General features: G+C 43.6%; 1 protein-coding gene across 2 annotated transcripts in view; it reads left to right on the top strand.

Moving 5' to 3' along the window:
• Positions 1 to 14,964, top strand: part of SF3B3 (splicing factor 3b subunit 3) — a 51,535-nt gene that overhangs the window by 22,740 nt on the left and 13,831 nt on the right. For both annotated transcript variants that reach the window (XM_090062901.1, XM_090062900.1), the window contains exons 12-18: positions 728 to 879; positions 1,297 to 1,452; positions 3,243 to 3,398; positions 5,581 to 5,724; positions 6,643 to 6,765; positions 8,076 to 8,230; positions 13,791 to 13,965. In XM_090062901.1, coding sequence (XP_089919027.1) covers positions 728 to 879; positions 1,297 to 1,452; positions 3,243 to 3,398; positions 5,581 to 5,724; positions 6,643 to 6,765; positions 8,076 to 8,230; positions 13,791 to 13,965 — 1,061 coding nt within the window. The remainder of the gene's footprint in view (positions 1 to 727; positions 880 to 1,296; positions 1,453 to 3,242; positions 3,399 to 5,580; positions 5,725 to 6,642; positions 6,766 to 8,075; positions 8,231 to 13,790; positions 13,966 to 14,964) is intronic.

The raw sequence follows: 14,964 nt of genomic DNA, 5'->3' as shown, positions 1-14,964 counted from the left end.
TCTGGCTGGTCTCCATGGAGCCAGGGCTGCCAGGAAATGGAGTCCAGCTGCAAAGCTACCCCAGCCCTGCTGCCCTTGCAGAGGTGGCAGGATGTGCCTGGGCCAGGTGGGGCTGAAGGACGGACCACAGGCCAGACAAAGTTCCTCCATAGGCCAGATCCAGCCCTTGGGCCATATTTTGCACACTCCCATTCTAGACGATTCATTGCAGGTTTCTTTTGCATTAATACTAAGTAGAGGCTTGCTCATGCAAATATGTATCCACAGACTTTGGAGTCAACAGAACTGCTTGTGTGAATAAGGGTTTGTTAGGTTCAAGGTACTGAAGCTATACCTTTACGTTGACTTTAATGGGAATTGAGCTAGGTTTATATTTTTAGCATTAATATGGGGGAAGTGCAAACTTCAGCTTTTTGGGTCTCACCTTGTCTATTAAATAGCAGCTGTCGCTAAGGCTGCCTTGCTAGAACCCAGATTATTATGAACCTGAACTGTTGCCTGAGTTGACTTGATCTCACACAGTAGGGGACTTGGGATACAATGCTTGTTCCCTTGTGTGATGTTTCCTAAAATGAATTTCTGTGTGGTGCTGCTAGTTGATAAAATTATTGCTATTGGAATATTGCTTAAGAGGTAACACTCATGTTTTTGTCCATCTCTTAGCTCTTTGTGTAGAGATCTTGCATGTATATAACCAGCCCTTTTCCTCTCTGTTTTCCCTGACCAGATGAGTTTGACGCCTACATTATTGTGTCCTTCGTAAACGCCACCCTGGTGTTGTCTATCGGAGAGACTGTAGAGGAAGTGACTGACTCTGGATTCCTTGGTACCACCCCCACTTTATCCTGCTCCTTACTCGGGGATGATGCATTGGTACAGGTAAGCACCTTTTATCCCATTCCCAAGCTGTACCCTGCCCGTTTATACCTGCCTTTGTTCCTCCTGTGTCCATTGTACTGTAAAGATTGCCCCGTGTGGGTTGGTGTGTATACTGCTTACCTAGGCACCTCTCCTTGTACGCTGTATCATTTAGCTTGGACGTACTGAAAGCTAATGTCACCGATCCCGCAGGCTGGGTCTCAGAGGCACCTGGCCCCCAGGCCTATGCCAGTAGGGACTTTTAGGGGTTTTTTTCCCAAATAGGATGCTGTCTTCCCAAGCTTTTGTTTTGTTGTGCAGATTAAGAGTATTGTATCGTCAATAGGCCAGTACTGTGTGGAGTATCCAGAGGTACCGACCTTTGGTCAAGGGAGCTGGAAAGCATGCTTTATTTCTTTATCTTTTTTTCTCCTTTAGGTTTACCCAGATGGCATCCGGCACATCCGAGCAGATAAAAGAGTGAATGAATGGAAGACACCAGGAAAGAAAACCATTGTAAAATGTGCTGTGAACCAGAGACAAGTGGTAATAGCATTGACTGGAGGAGAACTGGTCTATTTTGAGATGGATCCGGTACGTGGATTTAAAATAAGACAGGTTTGATGAAGGGACCAAAGGTTTTGTGACTGCCACACTGAGGACTGATATTCCTGCAGAGGATTCAGTGGGAAAGAAGTCTTCTAGAATGTGGCCTTGGTGTGAGAGTCACATGCAGTCTGTAGAATGTCACTGGATGGGTTAATAGATGTGGGCAAACCTGCAAAGTTTAGATCAGCAGCTAGATCTCTCAGCTGTAGACCTGAGGCTGGAAAGTATGTTGTGCACTAAGGAAGGCTTCTAATCCTGGCTGAAACTAGGCTGTGAAGGAATAGCGAAAATGAAAAATACAGATTTTTATTTGTAATCTAAAGTCCTGGACAATAGGTGAAGGTTCATCCGGGGGAGGAATAGGCAGTTACATTGGCTAGAGGGCTGCTTAACGAGTTTTGGTGAGCTGTTGAGGGCTGCAAGGGTACATCCCTTGTCAAACTGCTAAGCCCTGCCCCTTGACAGGTTCCCCACCCCCTGGTTGCCATCTTGCGACTGGAAGCCTCATCTGACCTTTGCCACAAGGAGACCTTGCCCTGCAAGTACTGGGACAGGGAGGGGAGGGTTGCTAGAAGTCTTTGTCCCCCACCCCCTTGTTGTATGGTCCCTGATGTAAGAAGACCTGCCCACTGGACACCAAACCTTGCCTTGCTTGCCACCTGTTGGTCCCAGAATCCCTTGCCACCATCATATGGTCCCTGACATCAGAAGGTCCATCCCTTGGCTGGGAAACACTGCCCTTCCACAGGGCCTGCCCTTGTGGTGTGTGACCTGCCCCTGGGGCCCCAGAACTTCTGCCCTCCAGGCTACAAGACACAGGTATGACCTATCGGGTAGCAAGGAGGTGTGACCCCTCTAACAACAAGCCCCATCACCTACAACCAGCCAGTGGGGTTTTCAGGGGCATTGGACCTCCCAAAGAATGGTGCCAAACCAATCATATTGAGGCCTGCACATAAAATGCTTTCAGAAGAAATCCATTTTAACAAAGTATAGATAAAAATCAAATCATATACTAAAAATCAAATGTGTACTATAACATATTTTACTTTTATTTCAGAAAATATTTTTGTCCTGATTTTGTGTGTTTGAGTGGTGTATATTGAGGCAAATGCATAATAGCTCAAAATAAAGTCTTACTCTTTTATACATAGTGCATGGTGGGTAGGGAGGTGTATGTGGTTGCGGGGTGGGTGTCTGTGGGTATGGTAGGGGGGTTGGGTGTGTACGTGTGGGGGGCTGCCCAAGTGCTAGGTTCTGGGAGCTGGCCAGGGTTTGGTGGGGGGAGGGTGGGGCAGGGAGTGTGTGCAGCAGAGCTCACAGTGGTGCAGGTGCAGCCCGCCCGTCCCCAACCCCTTCCCCTCCAGCTTGTAGCTGCTCCCTGGTGCTCCGCATGGGGCTGAGCCCCACTCGCTTCCACCCCGAGGCAGGGAGAGAAGGAGGAGCCGCTGCAAGTGGGAATAGCCAAGCAATTCCAGCAGCACCCCCACTGGGAAGATGTGGGCTGAGGCTGGGGCCAGGGCATTCTGGCAGGTGAGAACAGAAGCGTGGTGTGCACTGCCCCAGGTGGGAGGAGGCAAGGTTCAGCCCTATATGGAGCATAGCAGGGGCAGCTGTCGGCCGGATATAGTTAATTGGTAGGTGCCTGCCCATGGGCCAGATCCAGTCATCTGGTGGTCTGTATCTTGCCCATGCCCACCCCGATCTGCGGGGGTGTCTGAACCAGTTTGCCTATCTCCTTTAGTAAATGAAACATCTTGTGTCTTCTGGCTCAGTCAGGACAGCTGAATGAGTACACAGAGAGGAAGGAGATGTCAGCAGATGTGGTGTGCATGAGTTTGGCCAATGTTCCTCCTGGGGAGCAGCGCTCCCGCTTCCTTGCTGTTGGGCTGGTGGACAACACTGTCAGAATCATTTCCCTTGACCCTTCGGTGAGTATCTGATATGTGGTTGCTCTTTAGAGCTGGTCTGAAGTGTTCAGACACATGGGTTCTAGAGCTCAGGTAGCATCACATATTGTGTGCACTTGTTATACAAGTGCTACTGAATCAGATGTGATGTGTAGTGTTACTGAATTAATGGCATCCGCTGTTCCAATATTTAGGCATCCATTGCAAATAGCAGTTTCATCTTGTCATACCACAGATTCAGCAGTTGCTAGACCAACATATACATAAATAAGAGATTCTTGCTGCTCTGACCTTGGCCACCTTTAAGCCTTCCTTGAAACTAAGTTTAAGAGATTGCAATTGTTGGATTTTAAGAAAACTGCTAACTAACAATATGTAGAAGTGTGTTTGATTGAAATGTGTTTTGCTTATAACTGTGCTATTCCACGTGGTTCCACTTTGCATCCATTCTAGCTGAGGATAAACTTGAGGCATCTTTCCAGGAGAACTCCTAACTCTGCTTTTGGGCATGTTTGTTTAGCTGTTCTGCCCCAAGAACTCTAAAGAAAGTAACCACAGAATTGGGACCCTGGCTAGCTGTTTTTGGGGTGTACAATTTTGTTTCTTTTCTTGGGATTTTTTGGGAAAGCTGTGCTTCCATCTTGAGGCAGCCCAAAAAAATCAGATACACAGACTTTTAAGATTAGGTTTGAATATTCATGGCCACTGTTTCCTTTTCTGCTTTTGAGATGTGTTGCAGGAAATATTTTGTCTAATGTAAGAAAGTACCTAAAGATAAGGCAGACAAGGTTCTTTGGGTGAATCTGATATATTTTATTAGACCAACTTAAATAGTTGAAAAAGAATTTTAAGCAAGCTTTCATGTTTAAAAACCCTTCATCAGGCTGAGGACGTTTCTGCAGTTGGTGTGTGCGCTCTTCCTGCATGGAATGAGAAATAAAGAAGGCAGAGGCTGGGCTGGTATGCATACAAGACAGGCAGTGAAGATGTAAATTGAAGACTCTGGGTGAGAGACAGGCTGGGTTTGGGGGAGAAGGGGGATGAATGTAGCAGTTAAATAATGGAGAGGTACCTGGGGAGTCAGATGTGAGGCAGGTTGTAATGTGTCATAAATCCAATGTCTATATTTAGTCCATGATTTTGAGTATCCAGGGCATTGCTGAAGTGAAGTTCATAAACTTGTCTCTGAGAAACGTTTTGTAAGTTTCCTTTGAGGATTAGAACTGAGAGATTGGAAAGAGAGTGGGTTTCTTGTGAGAAATGTGCCCCCATTAGTAATTGGATATTCTTGTCTTTGATAGATTTCCAGTGTGCGTTCATTCCTGTGCGCAGTTGTTGTTTGGTCTCATACGTATTTTCCATTGGGGTATTTGGTGCATTGGATAAGATATATTACATTTCTGAAGGTGCAACTGTAAGATCCAGAAATGCTGATGGCTCTGTTGTGGGGTATAGTAATTGTGGGGATGGTGGAGATGTGTTGGCAGGTTTTGCATTTCTTGTCATGGCATGGTCTGGATCCATTTGGTGTGTTCTGGGCCTGAAGAAGTTTGGTTTTGGTGATGAAGTTAGCGAGGTTCGGTGCTTGTTTGAAGGCTAAGATAGGTGGTTCTGGGAAGATCTCTTTAAGAATAGGGTCTCTTTCTAGTATGGTTTGCAGTTGTTTGAGGACTTGCCGTATGGGTTCAAGGGAGGGGTGATATGTCTCAACCAGCGGTGTGTGATTCATGGCGGGGGGTTTCTTTTGTAGTGCAGCAGTTCTTCATGTGGTATCCAGGTGGCTCTTTCAAATGTGTGATCTAGCTCTCTTTAGGTAGCCTTTTTAAGATTGGTGAGGTTGCAGTGTTCTCAGTGCAAATTCAGTGGTATGTAGGGGCTTGGCTGTATATCACAGCTTTTTTGGTGCGTTTAGGGTGATTGCTGGTTCTGTGTAGATATGTATGTTGGTCTGTGGGTTAAAGATAAGGAAAGAATAAAAAGGTATGAAGCAAATGGTGTAGTAATGAACTTGAGCTTGGACTGTTGCTCTATAGTGACAGCTGTAAGGCTGCCAGGAGGGGAGACAAATCCAAAATGCCTGTATACTAGGAAACCAACAGGATGCGTCTCAAAATTTTCTGTCTAAATCAAATGTTCTTTAACAGATTTGTCAATTGCATGTACTATGTATCATTGTAGTGTCCTTTTTCTCTGCCTCCCACAGGATTGCTTACAGCCACTGAGCATGCAGGCCCTCCCTGCACAGCCAGAATCACTGTGTATTGTGGAGATGGGAGGTACAGAAAAACAGGATGAGCTGGGTGAGAGAGGCTCTATTGGCTTCCTGTACTTGAATATCGGATTACAGGTGAGCAGCGATAGCTAGTCTCTTACAGCTCTTCTGTGAGGGTTTAGCATGAAAGACTTTATTAAATGTTCATCATATTATGTAGTCTCCAGTGGGTGACCTTCCGTGTGCACAGCCCTTGTTGATCAGGACATATGCTTGTGCAGAGCTTTGCAATGAATTCCTCTCAATACATGTGTCTGTGTGGAATTCCCCAGTTAGTGGTTGAGTGAGTCCCCACACATTTCCAGCTTCAGGCCAATATCCATGGTAATGAAAGGAAAAGAAATCTGCTGACACAGTGCAGGACAACTCTTTTTGAAAAGAGGTTCAGTTGTAAAAACTGGGCCATATAGAAGATGTTCACAGGCTGCTCTGGAGAGAACATGGAGAAAGCAAAGTCTCCAAGGCAGCATGCATTGCAAAACCAGGGGAGTCGGTACCAAGAGTCCCATGTTTTTTCACTTGCAGCAAAGTGTTCTGTGGCCAAATAAAATTGTCTTTGATTGTCCTACATGTGATGGAAATAACTGGTTTCCTATAAAGAGTTTGCCCAGATCCTTTCTTCTGCTTCATGCTTGCTGTCAGAATAAATACGCTGTAATGAATGGAGAAGGATCTGTGTGAGGAGAGGAGGGGTTTAGTACATAAGGTTCTTGGGTTGGGGCTTAGTGCCCAGCTCTTCCATGGACCTTGAGTGACTGTATCTCATTCCTCTGTCTCTTTCAAAGGAGTACAGTAGTTTTATATCTCAGTGTAAGTGCTGAGAGGCTAACTATATCTGTGAGCTTCTTTGGGTGCAGACATTGGGGAGAGCTATCTAAATATTAACAGTAATATAAGACTCTTTAGAATTGCATATTTTTATATTAGTGTAACTGCTTTGGCCAGTGTTCCTTTGAGATCATTAACCAAAGTGATTTTTCTCCTGACTAAAAGAACGGTGTACTATTGCGAACTGTCCTGGATCCAGTCACTGGGGATCTTTCTGATACCAGAACTAGGTACCTTGGCTCACGCCCTGTGAAACTCTTTAGAGTCCGGATGCAAGGCCAAGAGGCGGTAAGTAAAACTAGAATACAAGATGTGATAGGAATCTGTCATTGTGCAGAGTATGCCAGCTCCCCTCATTGGTGGGCAGGGTGTGGAAACTTAATCCCTATTGCACACCCAGCAGGAATAATGAAATGTGAGGGAGGGAAGCAGAGTGACTTCATGGTGGAGGTTCTTGGCCCATTGCTTGTACTTTTATAAACAGCTTTGTTTATAACCTTGTCAGTATCTCTTCATTTCTTAAGATATGACATGCTGCATATCTGTGAGTGTGGAGCAGCAGCTCTGGCTCCACAGCTGCCATATGTGGCCAAGCAAACATGCTTGGAGGATTTTTAGTCAAGAACCATTAAAGTTGCATTTCTGCTCTTTACAAGTGACACTGCAGAAACCAGTTCAACCTAGAAACGCATTTTTGGCTGAACCCGCCCTCATGGGTTGAAAAATATCCTTCAGATGCTCAACATGGGGAACTCAGTCTGGGGATCTAGGTTCTACTTTCAGTTGTAGTACCTTGGACAGGTCACTTCAGCTTGCCATGTCTTGGTTTGCTCATCTGTAAATTGGGGCAGTAACACCACCATGATGACTTGCAAGGCTGAATTCAGTAATCTTGTAAAGTTCTTTGAGATCCTTGGGTGAGTAGCAATGGTGCTCTGCTCTTCCACAGTGTGATGCCACCTTCTCCATGAAACAGGAAACATTTTACTGTTTACATCAAATGATGGACCCTCAATAACCTGGGAGTCAGTCCATTGTTAATATCATTCCAACTGGCTGTTCTGCCAAGAACATGGCCAGGTTCAAGTAAAACTTTTGAGCATTATTCACATTTCTTTTCTGCACTCCTCTTAATTTGGCTGATAATAGGCCAGTTAACTGGCTAGAACTAAAAGTGAAGTTTCAGTTTAAAGATTTTATATACTAAGCACAGTGCTGAAATACTTGAGTTGCAAGATGACAGGGAATATTTTATTTAAATACATCAGTTTCCTTTGAGGGCGGAAGAACTCCTAAAGGAACAGAAGTATTTATTTCAATCTTGGTTCTTGTTGTTAGCCGGGTGTGGGGGTTAACAAAAACCTAATTTTGGGATTCCAGTGCGTTTACTTCATGCTTGTCAATCTTCTGCCTCTGTGCTATGAGATTACTCCCCTGAGCTGTTCGCAAGACTGAGTAGTTCTGAAATTAGATTTAAATCCCAGCAAAATTACTGTAACAATAATCACATTTTCCAGGGGTAAATATGCATACTGTGATACAGCAGTGACTGAGTTTGCCTCTCCTGATTTGTGAATTTGCTGTATGTCCTCCTCCAGGTGTTGGCCATGTCAAGTCGCTCATGGCTGAGTTATTCCTATCAGTCCCGTTTTCATCTGACCCCGCTATCTTATGAGACACTAGAATTTGCATCTGGCTTTGCTTCCGAGCAGTGTCCAGAAGGCATTGTTGCCATCTCCACAAATACACTGAGGTAAGTATTTGATGTGAAATACTAATCTTTCTGGATTAGGGGTTCTGGTAGGCTGTTCAGTTAGGCAGACAGGGCCATAAGAACTCACTAGATTTGAGATGCAGTGCCATTATGGAGAGACATAGAATTGTAGAAAATTAGGCGTGGAAGGGACCTGAGGAGATCATCTAGTCCAGCACCCTGCTTAAAGCAGGATAATCCCCAGCTAGATCATTCTAGCCAGGGTTTTTTGATCCAGGATTTACAGACCTCCAAGGATGGAAATTTTGCCACCCTTTTTATGTAATCTGTTCCAGTGCTTTACTACCCTCCTAGTGAGAGTTTTTCCTAATATCCAACCTAAATCTCCCTTACTGCAACCTGAAACCATTGCTCCTTGCTCTGCCATCTGTCACTACTGAGAACAATTTTACTCCATCATCTTTGGAGCCACACTTCAGATAGTTAAAGGCTGCTGTCAGATCCCTCTTCAGTCTTCTCTTCCGCAGGCTAAATAAGCTCAGTTCCCTCAGCCTCTTTTATAAGTCATGTGTCCCAGCCCTCTAACCATTTGTGTTGCCCTCCGCTGGATTCTCTCCAACTTACACACATCCTTTCTGTGGGGGGTAGAAACTGGACACTACTCCAGATGTGGCCTTACCAGTGCTGAATAGAGGAAGAATCACTTCCCTCGATCTGCTGGCAACACTTCTACCAATGCAGCCCAGTATACAGTTAGCCTTCTTGGCAACAGGAGCATTTTTGGCTGGTATCCAATTTGTTGTCCACTGTAACCCCCAGGTCCTTTTTTTGCAGATCTCTGATCCCAGGCCTGTTAGTAGTGTTTGGGATTGTTCCATCTTAAGTGAAGGACTTTGCACTTTTCCTTGTTGAACCTCATGAGATTTCTTTTGGCCCAATCCTTCCTATTTGTCTAGGTCACTCTGAATCTTAGCCCTACCCTCCAGCATATCTGCTACACCCCCCCCCAGCTTAGTGTCATGTATGAACTTGCTTAGGGTGCAATCCATCTCATTTTCCAGATTGTTAATAAAGATATTAAAACCAGCCCCAGGACCTGGGATACTCCACTTGATACCAGCTGCGAACTAGACCTCAAGCCATTGATCACTACTCACTGAGCCCAATGATCTAGCCAGCTTTCTATCCACCTTTCAGTCCCTTCATCCAACCCATGCTTCCTCAGCTTGCTTTCAAGAATGCCATGGGAAGGCCATATCAAAGGCCTTTCTAAAGTCAAGGTACATCACGTCTGCTGCTTTCCCTGCGTCCATAAAGCCAGTAAATCTCATCATAAAAGGCAATTAGGTTGGTTAGGCAAGACTTGCCCTTGGTGAATCCATGCTAACTGTTCTTGATCACCACCTTCTCTTCTAAGTACTTAGAAATCAATTCCTTGAGGACCTGCTCCATGATTTTTCCAGGGAATGAGGTGAGGCTTACTGGCCTGTAGTTCCTTGCCCTCCTCCTTCCCTTTTTTAAAGGTGGGCACTATATATGCCCTTTTCCAATCATCAGGGACCTCCCCCAATCGTCACAAGTTTTCAAAGGTAACAGCCAGTGGCTCTGCAATCACATGAGTCATCAACTCCCTTGGGAATCAGATCAATTCCCTCAGCACCCTTGGGTGCATTGCATCCAGCCCCATGGACTTGTACACGTCCAGCTTTTCGAAATAGTCCCTAACCTGTTTTTTCACTACTGAAGGCTGCTCACCTCCTGAAGCTGTGCTGCCCTGTGCAGTAGTCTGGGAGTTGACCATGCCTGTGAAAACCTGACGTAAAAAAGGGATTGAGTACGTCAGCCATTTCCACATCATCTGCAACTAGTTTGCCTCCCCCCATTCAGTAAGGGACCCACACCTTCCATGACCTTTTTCTTCTTGCTTTATCATTTGCCTTTCACCAAAACTTTCAGTGTTCATATTTACATCCAGATAACTGCAGAGGTGATTTATAGCATGCAAAATAATTTTCTGTAGAAATCTCTCGTTGCTGGGAACTGAAGATCTTGAGTTTTGTCACCATTAGGCAAGATATTCAAGCTACCTTTAAGCAGAAGCCAGTTGGATGCACTGGCTAGTCAGTATTTGATCATGCAACCACTTTGAAAGCTTCCTGTCAGGTGGGTCTGCAACTTAGGCTATAAACAGCATCATATGGTATACTCAGCAGAAGCATTTCTGCCTTTTGGATTGTTAAGATATGACCAAAAATAATTTTGGCTCCAGATGTTCTTTTCTTTTAAACTGCCTATGGGGTTTTTTTTCTCCAGCCCCAGTTAGTTATCCAGATCTAATCAGTAGATTTTCCTGTTAGGGCAAGATTGGTATATATTTGCAATAGTAAGAGATTTCTAGGTTGTTGAACACTTACCATATTCTTACTGTTTTAAATCTATTGCATCAGTATCTACCTGTTAGCAATATGCAATATCCAGCACTGAGTTCATAAAATTCCAGGTAATATTAATTTGTAAAAGAAAAAAATGTACTGTTTATATTGAGGATTATGTCTTATCTTGAACTTTTAAGCTATTGAGAAAAATGGCCATAATTTACCCAGTTAAAACAGTATTCAATTTATTAACGATATTCCTAAAGAGGAACTTTTTAGGTCAGTTTGGAAGAAATAAAAAAGCAGCAGCGGCTTCCCTTTTTTTTTTTCCAGAAGAATAAAATGGAACAACCAAATCATATTGTCTATATATCCTTCTTCTTTTCTACAGATCCATCATATTCAGTCAGTGTTTATCTGTTCGTGTAAATCAGATAATCAGAAGAAGACATTTACAAATTCTCTCAAATATGAAAGCGCTTTCTTTGTGGTGGTAGTACCTTATTTAAAATGCATAGATTGAAAGGAATTGCATTTGGACAGCACATTTTACTAAAGCAGTAGCTTCCAAGCAAGCCAAAGCTTTTTTATTTCAAAACAGTTTTTCTTTAAGTCCAACCCATTCACTTGAGATGATCTGTGCTTGCATAAGATCCTCAAGCGGCACAGCCTAGCTGGGCCAGTAATAAGAGGCAAGTAGTTTATTTTCAGCTGCACAAGAATGCTCCATGGAACCTTGTATATTAAAAGTGTATCACAATTCTGAACATGGTCAGTCCTGTATTTGTGTTCCAGCACATTTAATGCAGCTGTGAGGTGGGATTTTCAGTAGTTCCGATCAGTGTACCTGACATGAGAGGGCAGAATTATAACAATATTGAGAAATTAAGGCACAGAGTAAATCTAAATAGGAAAGTCCCCAATAAACTGGGAGCATGTGTGTTTAAATGCATCTGCGTGAGAAGTGATGAAAAGGCATGTTGAATTGCTTTCTTGACATTTAATGTTGGAAAGTACCATGTGGGACAGGGAGATTGTGAAAAGGGCCAAGCTAAGCACAATTGTGCACATTATTGAGAATAGCTGTTCTTCTGTTTTGGTGGAAGATTAGTAAGTCTGTCAGAATTTGAGTGTACCGGCCTTTGGCTGCTCCAAAATGTTGACTTTAATGTTGACTGTTAAGCCTAGGTTTTGCTATTGGTGTGGCTAATGTGTGTGTGGGGGAGAGAGCTGTGAATGACTGGCCTAAAAGTTTTCCATGGCACCTATCATCACAGTATTCAGGCTAACTGCTCTCTCAGTGGGGCTCAAGTAACTAGGAATATTTTAGGCTGTCTAGAACTGTCAGTATTGAATCCCCATGAAGCTGAGATGACATACAGCTGTTCCTAGTATAACTTAAAAAAACTCTCCAGTGATTAGAAATGCAGCCATTGCTACAGGTGATAGTATAGTATAGGGAAGCAGCTTTCTTATTTTTATCAGCACTTGTATAGAATGCCTATAAGTTACTGCTGTCTATGTTCATTCTAAGTGCTGTTAGCACTAGCAAACACACGGTGCTCTCCTGAAAGGTCTTTTTCACTGCTCTACAGCTTGCTGTTTAAAATGCATTTGAGATCCACTAGAAAGGGCTCTGTGTACTAGTGGTAGCCTTTGAACCACAGCTGGAGGATCCTGGGCTAAAGAGACCTGCAGAACAGAAGAGAGAATGGTTTTGATGCTTCATGATGAAAAACCTAAAAGGAATTTGTTTTCCTGATTCTTTTTCTGGTGTTTTTTTTTTTTTTTTAACACTTCAGATTATTTAGAATGCCATGCCTGGTGTCTGATTATACTGCAAGATTATAAAAATTCTCACATGAAATATGTCTTAGCATGAAAACACTTTTTCTTCCTTTTTTGTATTTGTTGGAAAGAACTAGAATAGGCTGTTTTTGTTTAATTTTTACTGTATAGCTTTAGAGAAACACCCATCTGCAGATGCTTAATTTTTTCTTTCCTTCATAGAAGAAGAGAAACAAAGTTGGTTCTATATGAGAATTTCTGCTGTTGACATAGAACTCTGCTGTATATTGTACAGTAATTGGGGGAATACTGAACTCATTTCTGAAGGAGAGAAAGAAATGGGAATGGGCTTTGTAGTGTAAAAGGACTGCTTTGTAGAAAGTGAAACAGATTGTTCAGAAATCAACAACCTGACAGTGGTGCATTTATATGTGTAACACATTTATTCACATCTGAGCCTGGGGCATGTTATGAAGTGAAAATAATGAGAGCATAAATTCAGGAGTTCTATTTTATGTAACTGAACAAGCATTCTTTATTGTCTGTCTTTTTGGCATATTAAAGTGTTAAGCATTTAAAGGAATCTTTCTTTCTGAAAGGACATGTGGTTTGTCAGGCTCCAAAGTGCCAGATGAGCTGGCAGTTCAGCTGGTGAGCTGCAGAAAGAAAAGCTGGCCATTCAGGCACAGACATTTTCATGCTTAGTAACTAACACAGTTCCCATCAGAGGAACTTTGTGTCAGCTGCAGCCTCTGAATCACATTCATATTCAGTTACCATATTCTCCAGAGTCCCCTTTTCCATCTGTTTGGGTCCTCTCTGTCATATGGTATGATTGTTTCAAAAAAGCTGTCAGTCGCCACTCATGCCATCATTTATGTGATGTAGGGATACTCTCTTATCCTGTATTTAGAGCAAGGAGGTAGGAGTCAGAAAACTGGATTCAGTTATTGACTTATATTGACCACGTGCAAGTTGCTACCTATCTTGGTATATCATCTTTCCGATCTATAGGGGGTCATCAAACACAGTTTTTCACAGTAATACGATATCTTTGTAAACACTTACAAGCAGTCTTCTTCCCTTGGCTCTGTGTAGAAAGTTGTAGTTTCCCTGGTGTATTGGAGTGTAGGCATTCTTCCTGTGAGCCATTAGTTAGTGGCTTCTAACAGAAAGTGGAGCTAAAAATGATTTAGTGCTCTAACCTCATGTAGCACCTGACACTGCTAAAGTTCTGCAGGGGGTGAGAGAGCTCTGGGTTTTATGTGGTGAAGAAAGGACACTGGTCTGGTCTGCCAGGAAAATGTAGGTAGCGTTTCCAAGGGCCTGCATGTGCCAGGTAGGTGAAGGCTGCGGCAGGTCCACTTTTGCTGTCTCTGGAAAGGATTTTTTCAATGGCATTCATTAACTGTATGTTGCTTTTCTCTGTCCTGTAGGATTTTGGCACTGGAGAAGCTGGGTGCAGTTTTCAACCAGGTTGCCTTCCCATTGCAGTATACACCCAGAAAATTTGTTATTCACCCTGAGAGCAACAACCTGATCATCATTGAGACAGACCACAATGCTTACACAGAAGCTACTAAGGCCCAAAGGAAGCAGCAAATGGCTGAGGTAATCAGGACAGTTGATATGGACGTGTGTCCTCATTCCACAAAAGCCTGCTTACACCAGTGCTGATGATTCCCAGCTGCACACCTGTTAACCACAGGTTGCCAGTGATTAGAATACCTCGAACTGGGCAGTGCAGGCCAGTGGGTATATCAGTTGCATTGCACTTTGGGACCTTTGGTGACTGCTTGACCTCTTCCTCCATTTCCTCATCTGTAAAATGGGGACATGTAAAGATCCATGATCAGGACAAACTGGTCTTTACAGTAAGTTGTTTCTTCATGTCACTGGTTCCCTTCCAGTGACAGCCTTCTGGTTTAGTTAAGAAACTGCCTATTCAAATTTAAACAAATAATTACTGCCCAGTGTAGCCTGTCACAGCCAACAGTACTGTGGTGTCACGTGAGGCTAAAAAGGAAGAAGTAGTGCTGTTTGAGTGCAGCACATTCACTGAGTTTTGCTTACTGTTGAGCATACTTATGTTTGAAGTAGATTGTTTTCTTTAGATTACCCTGCAATGTCAGTTGTTGTTTTGGGAACAACTTCCCCAGAGCAGTATCCTCACAGATAGTGAGATAGCAGCAGCAGCAGCATCATACTTTCTGATTGCATTGTTTTAAAAAAAAGAAAAAAAGAAAAAGGGAAGGGGGCCCATGGTGGGCATGCATCCTGGCCTTAAGCTTGTGGTAAATGGAATCTCTGGGTATGGGCAAATGCGCATTCGTAGCAGGCTCAGAAGGTGAGGGGCGATGCTGTTCAAGAGAGCACAGCAGTTGGAATGCTGTAATGTTTAGGTGTGTTTGACCAGGACTCTCAGCAATCCATCTGAGCCAAGTCATCCCAACTTGGAGTCTGGATGAAGCAGGATTCTGATACTGTTCTGCTGCACTCATAATGCTACAGGCCTATGCACATGCAGGCAGTAGCCAGCCCCATCTCTCTTTTTTGAAGCTGTTACAAGTGTATGGTTGTCCAGGCCCTGCAGCTATGTGAAATGGAGGC

This window comes from Crocodylus siamensis, chromosome 9 (assembly GCF_052110815.1).
Source record: "Crocodylus siamensis isolate JL-2025a chromosome 9, ASM5211081v1, whole genome shotgun sequence".
In the NCBI taxonomy this organism is placed as follows: domain Eukaryota; kingdom Metazoa; phylum Chordata; order Crocodylia; family Crocodylidae; genus Crocodylus; species Crocodylus siamensis.
Note: the sequence above shows the minus strand (reverse complement) of the source record. Positions and strands in the feature narration are given on the sequence as shown.